Genomic DNA, 12642 nt, shown 5'->3' on the forward strand with positions numbered 1-12642 from the left:
TATTTATATGTCAAAGATTTTATATTTTTCATATTTCCAAAGTTTGAGTTTTAATATTTTCAGAATTAAAGGATGGATGTAATTAAGGAAGATATCTCCCGTATCAAGGTCCCAGGACCAACGGATAAAGTTTTTAAGGACGAATGTTTGTACAGTTTCGACAACCCGGTAAGAGCAATGATCTGTAGAATTTGAACTTACATCCATTCATACTTAAACTTTTTTTTCACTTCAAACTTTTATTGAGAAACAAAAATGGTACAGAATTGCGTAAAATCCATATATATATATATATGTAGGAATAATAACAATACACAAATATTTATTTACTTAAATTTTCCGATTTTTAAGTCAATTTTGAAATTTTACACAGTCCCGGATGTTTTTTTCTTATGAATATTTTTACGCCATCTTTTTAAATCAAAATTGACATGGATAAAAGAATTAAAAGATCTGTACTTTTAATTAACATTCCATTTAAAGTGCATGGGACATCCAAGATTCACAACGGTACCCTTTAAATCTTTAACTGATACTTGAGGACAGAGATCTCCGTAAATATGTAGTATATGCTGAGTAAAAAGCCGCAATATTGGAGTGTTCGCTAGCGCACTGTGTGAACTAAAATCGGATGACGTCACATTTGTTATTGGAAAATCTAGAATATTTCATATCTATCGCGGTATGTGAATATTTATATTCTGCCACTTCTAAACAGTATATATTGCTTTAAACTAGTAGATATAAATATTCTTTGAATATATAACATCTTGATAACAAAGTTATCAACAATTATAAGCGTTTCTGTAGATAAATAAGACACAGTTTGTTACCCTTGATTAGTCAAAGGGTACTGTTGTGAATCGAGAATGCCCCTCTTGAAAAAGAAAGGTCATTTGAAATTACGCTTACAGTTCCTTTAAAGAAATACTTTTTTACTGTCTGGTTAAAGTTAACGTCAAAAATTAATTCGAAATGAGATTTTTGATTCGCTTTAAATGATGCTTTGACTATTTGGCTCTCGGAAGTATTTTCCACGACGGATCAAATCAAATGACCACAGAACCGGCATTGTAAATAGATATATCTTTCAGCGTTCTACTGACAAACTCTTAATAATCCCTTTCATGGCAGTAATTAGTTGCATGTTAATGCACTGCACCCTGAGGGCGGTCTGGGGGTTCCATGTCGGGTTCCCTTTCAGATCTTATAATTATTCATTCATTTAATTAGTAAAGTAGTTCAAACTATTAATCTATATTTATTTTCAAAACCTGTTCTTAACTAATAATATTGTTCAGGAGTGTAAGACAGATCTCAACAGATTTCTTGGAATAGGAGAAAGGTATCTCGAGAAATACTCCAAGAGAACAGACAACAGAGTTTTTCTTCACATTAAGCGAACAAAAAAGGTAAAATTAGTTATCTAAAACCCAAAATATCACTTTTAATTAAACTAAACTTTAGGAAGTAGAAGATAAAGAAGTCCCTGAGAAGGTATCTCGCCTCGCTATAAATATGGAGGGAGGGTTCAGTACTGAAAACAAAGATTCCTGGGATGAAACTACAAGAATAGTTGTTTGGCCGAGTATGGCCAGTGTAGAGCTAAACAACCCTGATCTCCCTATGCAAGCAAACCTGTCTACTGCCGGGATACTCACCGCTATATCCGCCACTAAACAGGCTCAGGTTGATGCTGCTACTGGAACTTGGGACGGAGAAGCTCTGGTTGTGTCTAAACATGCGGAGACGTTAGTCCAGAACCCCAATCCTCCTGTAATTCCTTCAAGTGGATGGAAATGTGGGAAATGTGATCTAAACTCAAATCTGTGGCTGAATCTGACCGATGGTTCGGTTCTCTGTGGACGTAAAAATTTCGACGGCAGCGGTGGAAATAATCACGCGGTTGAACATTTTAAAAACAAAGATGGCGGAGGACCACTGGCGGTCAAGCTTGGCACAATCACCAGGGACGGGAAGGGTGACGTGTATAGTTACGACGAAGATGACATGGTTCTGGATCCATTCCTGGAGAAACATCTTTCTCACTTCGGTATTCAGATCGGATCTTGTGAGAAGACAGATAAGTCTATGGTTGAGCTTCAGATCGAGATGAATGAGAAGATTGGAGAATGGGCCGTCCTGACCGAGTCTGGGACCAAACTCCAGCCTGTCTGGGGACCCGGAAAAACGGGTTTCCACAACCTTGGAAATACTTGCTATCTTAACTCTCTACTACAAGTTATCTTTAATATCCCGGAGTTTGGAGAATGTTACAAGAACCCAACCTTCTTGGATAGATGTGATCTCCAGAACCCAGATTCTGATCTTAAACTTCAAATGTCGAAACTCTGCCACGGTCTTCTCTCCGGAGATTATTCCAAAGGAACGGAGGAAGTGAGTGAAAGTGTTCTACGCGATGAAGGTTCCCAACCTGGGATCAAACCTTTGATGTTCAAGAACCTGATTGGACGGGGACACGCTGAGTTCAGTAGCACCAGGCAGCAGGATGCTCAAGAGTTCTATCTCCATCTGATGACGCAATTGGAGAGATCTCATCACTCCCATCAAGTTCCATCTCCGAGTAATATCTTCAAGTTCTGTGTTGAAGATAGGACGGAGTGCGCGGGTCAGGTTCAGTACAAAACCAGACACGAATTCTTCCTGCCTTTCAATATCCCTCTTGAAGCTTCAACAAACCTCGCGGAGGTCGAGGCTTTTCAGGCGAGGAAGACTGAGGCTGAGGCCAAGGGAGAGAAGGTCCCACAGGAGGAGGAGGTTCGACATAAGATTAATTTCAGCTCCGTCCTTGAATCTTTCCTCGGAGAGAGTATTATTGACGATGTTTACTCTCCAGCTCTGGGTTGCAAGGCTCAAGGAAAGCAGACTGCAAGGTTGAAAACCTTCCCTGATTATCTTCTCATCTCTCTCTCCAAGTATCAGGTGGACAAGAGCTGGCAGCCTGTTAAACTTAACGTTGAGGTAAAGTCCATCCCCTCTCCTCAAAAGAATCCACCGGTAATAAAAACAATTATCTGTTTAACGTGAAAGGACAGACAGCAACCCTTCATTTAATCAGTGTTAAAAATATATTCATTTACGATGGTAACTTAGACAACCATTTTAAAATGTGGGATGAAAAGAAATCAACATTTAACTGTCTAGGTTGATATGCCTGAAGATTTGGACCTAAACCTACTAACCGGAGCTGGAGTTCAACCTGGAGAAGTTCTAATGCCGGAGCAGGTGAACGAACCGGTAGCTGAGGAGGTGTTTGTGAACGAGGAGGTTGTCAACCAGCTTATGGAAATGGGGTTCTCCCGTGAAGGATGTAAGAGAGCAGTTCATCATACCAAGAATGCCGGGGTGGACGCTGCAATGGCCTGGGTTATGGAGCATATGGCAGATCCAGACTTTAATACTCCGTTCCAGACCGGAGGAGGTAAGATCTTATTCTGTTCCAGAACTATGATAGGATTTTTTTCCGCTCAAGGCTGAAGTGATGATGTTACTTGTTTCAGACTGAATGATAGGATGGTTCAAGGTTATAATGCAAGGAAAGTTATTTTAGAGGTTTGTGCATCTTTTTTACTGCAGCGTACTGTCTCTGGGCGGTAATGTAAACACAAGACGGATGTCGAAGCCTGACTTGGGATCCATTTTTTACATAAAAAATCAATGAAATATTCTGGTCAATTATGTGATTTATCATAATTCTCAAATTAATGGTTTTAACTCCTCGGGTACTAAACGAACACTGATGCATCTATTCTTGTTTACAAATGCCGCCCAAAGAGAACTGGTTTCAATATGTACGCAGAGTATACGCAACTGCAATTAACTTGCATTATAATCTTGGGATGGTTGGGCGGTTTCAGACTGAAAGATAGTATGATCGATAGGTTTCAGGCTGAAAGACAGTTTGATAGATAGGGTTTAGACTAAAAGATAGGATTATCTTTAGACCAAAAGAATCATATTTTTTCTAGTATCACAGTTGACACTGGAAGTTTAGTCGGTTTCAGACTGAAGATAGGATAATTACTAATTATTAGTCGGACTCGGACTGAAAATAGAATTTATAATGGGTATGAAACTGAATAAGAGAATTTTTGATCGGAAGAAGCTATTAAGCGTAATTATGTTCTTAAACAGACCAGTCTCTTATCTACCAAATACCTATGTAATAATCCTGATAGATTAAAAATTGGCAAGAACTCTGCATTGCAGGTCTACTGCAGGAAAAAGTTGGCGTAACTTTATATTTCTGGACAGAAAGCACCCTGTAGAAAGTTGTGAAGATGTTGCATTAAAGGTTGGAGAACTGTTTGAAAACAATTAGTTCTGATTTACTCCAAACCCTGGTTTCTCCCGGCTCCGCCAATGAAGACAGAGAGAAAGGATTAACAAGAATGCAGTTCACTGATGCAGCAACTTCGATGCATGAACCCAGGCCGCACCATGAGATGGAAGTTTGGGAAAAATGACATTAAATTTAAATGATACAGTGGTAACCAGAAAACTGTAAAAGTATGGAAGTATTTCTGTTTCTTTTTGTTAAAAAATATCAATAGTCACATAATTACAAGTAATGATTGATTTTATTATTTCCCAAAAGTAAATGTGGTTCTTTTAATGAAAATGTTAAGTACATACAGTGATAACCAGAAAACTCTGGAATAGAAAGTCGACTTTTGCTCAATTGAAAACTAAGTGCAATGAACATGTGGCACAACATTATAAACAGATCCATTTCACTAAATAAGTGATTTAATAACTTAATAGTTGCTTTGTTACAACATCAAAGCACTTGAGTCTTGCTTTAATGTCATCTTTCTTTTCCACAGTTTTCTGGTAATCACTGTAATACTATGTTTGGTCATTATTTGACTAAAACACTGTTTGGTCAGTTTGAGACTAAAACACTATGTTTGGTCAGTTTGAGACTAAAACACTATGTTTGGTCAGTTTGAGACTAAAACACTATGTTTTGTCGCTATTAGACTAGAACACTATGTTTGGTCGCTATTAGACTAGAACAGATTGTTTGGTCGGGTTTAGACTGAAAAAGGGATATTGGTCTGTTAAAGACTAAAACACGTTGTTTGGTCGGTTTTAGACTAAAATATTAAGTTTGATTGGGTTCAGACAGAAAAAAGGATATTGGTCGGTTTCAGGTTGAAAATGTTTGTTTGTTGGTTTCAGACTGAAAAATATGATGATTGGTTGGGTTCAGTCTATGTCTGGTCGGTTTTAGACTAAAAAATCAAATGTTTGGTTGGTCTTAAAATAAAAAATTGGACGTTTGGTCTGTCTCAAACTATAAAATTGGATGTTTTTGGTTGGTTAGAGTAAAAATATAGAACACTTTTTTAGTTGTTATTTGGTTTCACACTAAACATCGTTAAGTTAGCCGTTCAATATTGAACAATTTAAATAAAATTTCCAAAGCAATCGTAGAACTTGTTGGGAATATTGGAATCTATCAATATTGCATACAGCCCCTTTACATGATGAATGTTCAGGGGTAAAGAGCAAGGATGTGATCGTATCTGACGAGAATATAATGATGGTGAGCTCCATGGGGTTTTCCACCGACATGGCCAGGACTGCGCTCAAGAAAACGGACAATAACGTGGAGCGCGCAATCGAGTGGATTTTCAGTCATCCTGACGGAGACACTGAACCCACCGCGGTAGAACCTTCTCCACGTGGAGATGAGAGGAATCAAGGACTCACAGACGGAGCGCCAAGGTTGGTTATTATTTCAAGGACAAGTGGAGAGATGGACTTTATATTATTCACGGGGANAGTTTGATAATAAATTAAAACACGATAAAAACATGTGTGCTGCTAGTCGAGATACAGGGGGAGGGAGTTGTGTTTTCAAATCCGTTGATCCTAATTCTGAATTCTTGAAAATCAAGTTTATTTCCAAGAATACACATTTGTTTATCCTACATCAACATTTAGATTTTTTAAGAGTTATTTTCAGCCAAATTTTTGTTTTGAGAGCGCTTGGATCTCTGTTTGTTATCTGATAATTGCGCAATTTGTTGAAAATATTTGTGTAAAACAATCCTTACATAACCCTGATGTTTGGGTAACCTTGAGCGAGCTCTAACCTTCTCATTGATTCTAATCTGACAGGATTTACTCCGAGTACACAAAATAACACTTTATACATGTGTTTTCACGACTATTAAGTACAAACTTCGGGCCAGGGTCGTTCAACTGTAGTCAGGATTCAAGCGGGGTAGGGGGGGGACTAGGATTGGCATTGTATATGCCCTCGTCTGTATGAGGACTAGTTTCAAAAACTAATATATTAATTTTGAAAAATCGGAAAATAACTTGATAAATTCAAGATCTTCTCTCTTTCTCTCCCAAGTTAAGATATTTCTGTTGTAAAATGTTTCATGAAATCACGTATTTATAACGTTAGTTCGTCAGTACAAGAAAATAGCCATTGTCATACAGACAACCATACAAATCTTACTCTTCGATTTTTGCAACCGCCATACTGGGAAAATGAAAATTAGAATTCCTTGGGTATGATTTTTATATTCCATTTATGTTGTGACACAAAACAGCTCATAATATTGTTTTTTTAATACATGATTTAAGGAGCTAGGGAAGGCAGGCGGCCATGAGCCACCACTATTTCCCCTTCCGTACCACCACATTTGACTCTTTCGGACAAAACTACTTTTTTAAATGGTATATTTATGGCCTTTAAAGTGCGATTTTTAAAAATCCAGCCGCGCCACGCAAAAAGCACAACTCAACCCATTTCAATTCTACTTAAGATTAATATTTTGTGTGTTTTTTTTTTGACAAATTTGACTGAGTATTGCATCTTGAAATATCACAAAGTCTAATGATTATTCAATTACTGACTCATTGTACTAAATCCATCTTAAAATCACTCATTAACCAACTTTAGATCGTAAATGCATTTTTATCCATCAGAGTGTATTTTTGTCTGAACGCACATTAGCATAATGCCTGTAATTTGACACTTTTCATGCAGTTAAAAATATCAAAATTGATATTTAAGCTGTTGCGGTTTTTATTTTTTATGTGCTGATGAAATTTAGTATTTACATCTAAAGTAAGCGCTCTAAAGTAAGTAAGCGCATTTTAAGGTTTTAAATGCTATTTCAAGATTTTTATGATACTTTAAAATTGCTTAAGTATAGATAATCTTATAAATTATTATAGAAATAAAGTCTAAGTGCGAGTAAGAAAGGGGATGGTGGAGTTGGCACATTTGATGTAGGGGGGGGGGGGCCCTGCCTTCATTTTTGGTTCAAATCTTCCAATTTTTTGGGTGCACGCCAATAACATTAAATTTAAATTATACAGTGGTAACCAGAAAACTGTAAAAGTATGGAAGTATTTCTGTTTCTTTTTGTTAAAAAATATCAATAGTCACTCCACCATGCTGAAATTAATTTTTGGACGTTGACGCACATTTAAAATTTAAATAACTCGATTTAGTCTAAACTCTTAACAAATTACAGGATGTTAACCCGTAAACAACTACAGGATGAGTGGTTTTATCCTCTTAAAATAGTTTACTCAATCTTTTATTTTGTTAGGTATTCTTTGCTGGGTTTTATCTCTCATATGGGCACCTCCCCTCACTCCGGGCACTATGTGTGCCACGTGAAAGACGAGAAGATGGGACGCTGGATCATCTTTAACGACAACAAGGTCGCTATCAGCGAGAAACCACCCAAAGAATTTGGATATCTGTACTTTTATAAACGAGTCAAATAAATCCCGTGTTATAATTGTGATTAAATAAATTATTTAACATGTTAAATTTATTTTAAGAGCCAGACATTATTTTTAAAGGTAAATAACTAAATGCAGTACGCTGATCTCATTCACTATTATGGTTACAGGAGAAGCTAAAGCAAATTTGTGGAATGATTACGTTTACTGGGTGCTTCCTCCGGCATCTTTAGCGATGTTGTCGTAATAATCAACATGATCGCCGGATTTGAAATTTTGTTTTCTAAGCAGAGCTATGAGAACTGCAGCGGAGTCGGCAGGTCGAAGCAATGATCCGTTCCTCTTCAGATCTTCAAACATCGTTCTCACAACTAAGTATAAAAAAATATTGTTTTATAATTTTACCAGCAAAATTAGGTCACAATAGGCCAAATTAATATTGTGGTGATTCATGCAGTAAATATTTAAACGTCGAACAAGTGTCCATAAATATAATAGATATTTATTAGAAGGACTATACACAACCCACCCTAAGGAATGAAATAAATTACTTAATATATCACTATTTTCTGCGTTCTAATAATCTACTAGACATTTAGAACGTTAGTGAATTGTCAAGGAGAAAAATGAGCAAGTTTTATTTTCTAGAAAATTTATTCTTTTTAGATTAAAACTAATTTAGTTAGGCTTAATAATAATATCAACTGTATCTAAATTTCTCATATAGCATAAATTCTGTGATTAGTGAGTCACTCTTGTGTTTGAATGTTAACAAACTTATTTTTAAAAAATTTGGCAAATGCCAGAAGCAAAGATATGTTTATCTTATTTTTAATATTTTTAAAGACTCGAATGCCCAACCTGGATCCGTCTTCTCATCCGCTAGTAGTTCCTCTATCATTGGTGTATCCAGGGGACCTGGAGCATAGTTGAGAACCTGGGAGTCAGGTTCCTCAACTGCCAGCACCCGGAATACTGCATCCCTGACAACAGAATATCCATCATTCAACACAAATATAAATATAATTCAAGTTTAATGACAACACTAGAAATAGTTCTGACAAGTTTGATCAATTCTTGGTAAAATAAAAAGGTCACTGAGAGGATAATAAATAAATATTCGGCCGGAAACTTGTAAACATTGTATTTTCAATAACAAGTTTCATAAACTTTGATTTTGAAGATGAAACGTGTGATTTGGGGTTATCTTTTAAAATGTTTGTTAGAACTCTCTGTATATAATTTATAAATCTCAGGACAAGGTCACTGATAACTATATTTTAACACATGCAGAGTGCAGAGTTCATGATATACTGTACTAGCTTGAAAATCCAGCTTAGCATTGAGTTTAGTCAATACCTCAAATTTTCATTTTAAACCAGGCTTAAACCATTCCCGTGCTTCTACGGAGTTCCTATTCCCTATTCAAAATTTGAGGCAAATCGTTTCAGGGTTCATGAGTAGTGCTAGGACATTCATACAAACAGAGATTTCTACCTTGAGATTCGTTCAGCCATTAATCTAGGTGTTTTTTTCTGATTATAAAGGGAATGTTGGCTAAAATCTAGATGGCGTAAATGGTACGCTGTAATAAAATTTAAAGAGGATTTTATATTATTTTCATTTATATCCGAGTGGTTTCAAATGAGAATGATATAAACCTGGTTATGCAGATGAGAAACTGCGTTTTTATTTCCTTCCAAGAAGATTCAGCCACTTGTCAAAAACATTGGAAAGGGAAAAAAATCGGCATGAATCGATCAATTATTATTAGTCAACACTCCAATTCATTTTCCAAGAACAATCCCTTAGAAAATAATTGCTCGTATTAACTTTTTTAGGCAACTAGCCTTATAGGGCGCTGCGCGCCCATCTTCTAAATTAATTGTGAACATGTTCTCTTTGTGTACATCGTAAAACAAAACAAAAATAATTCGCGGATTTTCACAAAAATTTCGTGGATTTTCAAAATTTTCAAAATTTAATGAAGATCGAATTTTGATCGAGACAAATATTTAAAATTTTGATGATTCATAAACCTTCCCTGGGGTCCCTAGATGTCCCACAAAAAATTTGGGCCCGATCGGTTCAGCCGTTTTGAGTTTATTGGATACAAACAAACAGACAAACAAACAAACAGATAGACAAGCCAAATTTATATGCAGAAGCTATTAAGCGTAATTATGTTCTTAAACAGACCAGTCTCTTATCTACCAAATACCTATGTAATAATCCTGATAGATTAAAAATTGATTTAGGATAAGGATACTGCTCCAGGTTAGTCTAGAATACAGAGGATACTGCTCCAGGTTAGTCTAGGATACAGAGGATACTGCTCCAGGTTAGTCTAGGATACAGAGGATACTGCTCCAGATATATTTATATATATATATTTATAAACAATTCTGTAATGATAATTATTTTTACCAAACAAAGTTTAGTTTGTAAAAAAGTTTACAGCCAACAAAAAGTATCGGTAAAGGCTTTATTAGAACCTACAATACAACTTTCCAATATTAGGAATTAAAGGAGTTAAGCCCGTTCAAGATAGAAGTGCACGAGAAGTAAAAATAAACAGATGGCTGAATTCTTTCACTAAATATATTCCGGTCTGTGATATACGTGGCACAGTCTGATATACAGTTTTAGATTTTATACAGTCAAGTTTAGGAGTCACAAAATTACAGGAATTTATCCGATATAAAATTTAAAACAAGTACTTTAGACCATTTCAATGATTTTCTTTAACTCCCAAAAAATGTTGATTTTTTTAACATTCAAGCAAACCCCCAAAAAGTTTGCTGGGCAAAAACAAACTACTTATTTTGGTATTTGAATTAAAGTAATAAGGTTGTTAAAACTAGGGTCAATGAACTATTGTTAACAAATTAAAGAATGAGAGTGATTATTATTTGTATATGAAATTATAATATCAAGAGGCGTAACTAACTCTCCCCCTCCCCTCCTTCAGATTGAAAAAGGGGAATTTTAACGTGAAAACACGGTTAATCAAAAGTATAGCTTTAACATTTAGTTAAAAGAAATAGCTTAAAAACAACCAATTAGAAAAAATCTTACACAAACTTAATATTGCGTAGATAAAATTTCTGCGACAGAATTCAAGCATATTCTATCTAGTAAATTTTAGACTTTCAAAATACACCACAATTTACAAGATTTTGAATAGAGCTCTTTCTTTGAAGTAAATAAAATTATGCCAATCCTATTTATAAGGTAGTAATCTCTTTTTCTGATCATAACTCGTGAACCTTGACCGATCAAGTTTTGATTGAGGAAACTTAGAAGAGTTTAGCGTAAGTTGAGTGGGTTGACTTTTTACGGAAAGTAAAATTTCCAGACAAAGGTTGGGTTCCAAGATGGTATTTAAAAGAACCATTTTCTCATTATCTCATGGGTAAACCAAAACTATCTTTTAAGGAGGAGCAAGGGGGGGGGAAGGGTGGTTGTACAGATAGTCTTGTCAACTGTTTCGGATCGTTTTTATAAAAATATAATTTAGCTTCTAAGATTTCAAAACTATTATGTTAAAGTTTGCTGTTATTACATATTACAATTTGCAATAACTTTATACTAAAAATAAAACTAGAAAATTAATCCAAGAACGCGTTACAACACGTTAGCTTTTTCATAGTTTCTTGGGTCTTTTATTGCATATATCTCATCAGGTTCAAAATTTGACAATTGTAAGAAAAGCAAATTTACCTTGCTGCCTTGCCCCCGCAGTAGTTCCCCCAGGTGGTGAGGGGCTGGAGGGCGAGTATACTCGAGATATTGATGTAAACCATCTTGGAGCGTGTGAAGCAGGATTTAAACACAGAGTTTAGACAGATTACATGGAAGAGATTCAGCTGGTAATATACAGACATCTCAGATATATCTGTTAGATCCTACAAATACAGATGATATATTATTTCTAAATATCATTTATTGAATTGATGTAATTTGATTTATTACCGTTATCTTTCTACCATCTTGACCCAGAGTTCCAGCGTTGTGGATAACGATAGCGACTTCGTGATCCGCGCTCCCATAGTTGGCTCGAACCACATTGGTGAACGTGGTCTTGTCGGCGGTCGCCAGATCAATCGACTCCAGTTCAACCGCCAATCCTGGACGGGCGTCTCGGACTATCTCCTTGGTTGTCTCCAGGTCTGCCCTATTCCTGGAGACCAGGAGAAGAGTAGAACCTGCTCCGACTACCTTTCCAAGCTCCAGAGCTACAGCTCGACCAAACCCACGGCTAGCACCTGTTATCATGACAAAAGATCTGACTCCGATAATGTCCTTAACGGTAGACATGTTTATATACTATAGTAATATCACACGAAGGTTAACTTATAAAATGTTCGGGACTAATTTAACAACTCATCTTCTTCTATACTCTCGGAGAAGGTTTTATCTAGCACGTCGGAGTCAACCAGAGGAATTGTTTCTCCGACAGTGAGAGGTTGCTGAGGAACTAGTTGACGGAGAACTTGGTTTGTATCAACCGCCTGGTCGAGATTGATGTCGGATTCGCTGAGTATTCCTAGTAATTGTTTACTCTCAGATCTGAGTAGGTTTCCTAGAATATCTTCCTTCTTCTCTTCAAATCCTTTCTGACCTTTCCTCTTCTCCAAGTTTTTCAATTTATTTTCTAAAATCTTTAGATATTCATCAGAATCTGGGAGCTTGGCAAATCCTTGATCATTTTCATTCAGGATATTGCTGTCAATAAATGAGTCAGTAAAATGGTTGATTAATGTATTGGTTTGGCTGAGTTCAGTTGAACTAGAGTTATTCCAAGGATCCATTGAACTTGTATATTCCTCTAACAATCATAATCTCCTGATTGGAACGTCAGGAAGCAACTATGGCCTGTAATTCTGCCTAGGAAAC

The 12642-nt window shown here is 36.2% G+C and overlaps 3 protein-coding genes across 3 annotated transcripts; 1 reads left to right on the top strand and 2 right to left on the bottom strand.

Annotated features, from left to right (window-relative positions):
- The first annotated feature begins 44 nt into the window (after positions 1-44).
- On the top strand, positions 45-7831 carry LOC111706959 (ubiquitin carboxyl-terminal hydrolase 5). The gene is made up of 6 exons (XM_023479916.1): positions 45-168; positions 1302-1412; positions 1468-2982; positions 3166-3442; positions 5526-5754; positions 7605-7831. Exons 1-6 carry the CDS (start codon positions 73-75, stop codon positions 7783-7785), a joined length of 2409 nt encoding a protein of 802 aa, XP_023335684.1. The 5' UTR covers positions 45-72; the 3' UTR covers positions 7786-7831.
- LOC111706962 (sepiapterin reductase-like) lies at positions 7818-12083 on the bottom strand. Its single transcript, XM_023479919.1, has 4 exons — positions 11719-12083; positions 11467-11651; positions 8605-8726; positions 7818-8114 (listed from the first exon to the last, which is right to left on the bottom strand). Exons 1-4 carry the CDS (start codon positions 12061-12063, stop codon positions 7948-7950), a joined length of 819 nt encoding a protein of 272 aa, XP_023335687.1. The 5' UTR covers positions 12064-12083; the 3' UTR covers positions 7818-7947.
- A 33-nt stretch (positions 12084-12116) lies between these two features.
- LOC111706965 (uncharacterized) lies at positions 12117-12557 on the bottom strand. Its single transcript, XM_023479921.1, has one exon. It carries the CDS (start codon positions 12555-12557, stop codon positions 12117-12119), a length of 441 nt encoding a protein of 146 aa, XP_023335689.1.
- Positions 12558-12642: the final 85 nt, after the last annotated feature.

Source organism: Eurytemora carolleeae, unplaced genomic scaffold, assembly GCF_000591075.1.
Source record: "Eurytemora carolleeae unplaced genomic scaffold, Eaff_2.0 scaffold704, whole genome shotgun sequence".
Classification (NCBI taxonomy): Eukaryota; Metazoa; Arthropoda; class Copepoda; order Calanoida; family Temoridae; genus Eurytemora; species Eurytemora carolleeae.

Bases quoted from the DNA above. Each gene is read 5' to 3' on its own strand.
- LOC111706959 (XM_023479916.1), top strand. From the start codon at position 73: ATGGATGTAATTAAGGAAGATATCTCCCGTATCAAGGTCCCAGGACCA. The intron at 2,983-3,165 runs GTAAAGTCCATC...TTAACTGTCTAG, and splicing joins CTGTTAAACTTAACGTTGAG to GTTGATATGCCTGAAGATTT. The intron at 5,755-7,604 runs GTTGGTTATTAT...TTATTTTGTTAG, and splicing joins CTCACAGACGGAGCGCCAAG to GTATTCTTTGCTGGGTTTTA.
- LOC111706962 (XM_023479919.1), bottom strand. From the start codon at position 12,063: ATGTCTACCGTTAAGGACATTATCGGAGTCAGATCTTTTGTCATGATA. The intron at 11,652-11,718 runs GTAATAAATCAA...CTGTATTTGTAG, and splicing joins AAGATGGTAGAAAGATAACG to GATCTAACAGATATATCTGA. The intron at 8,115-8,604 runs GTTGGGCATTCG...TTTTATACTTAG, and splicing joins GGATGAGAAGACGGATCCAG to TTGTGAGAACGATGTTTGAA.
- LOC111706965 (XM_023479921.1), bottom strand. From the start codon at position 12,557: ATGGATCCTTGGAATAACTCTAGTTCAACTGAACTCAGCCAAACCAAT.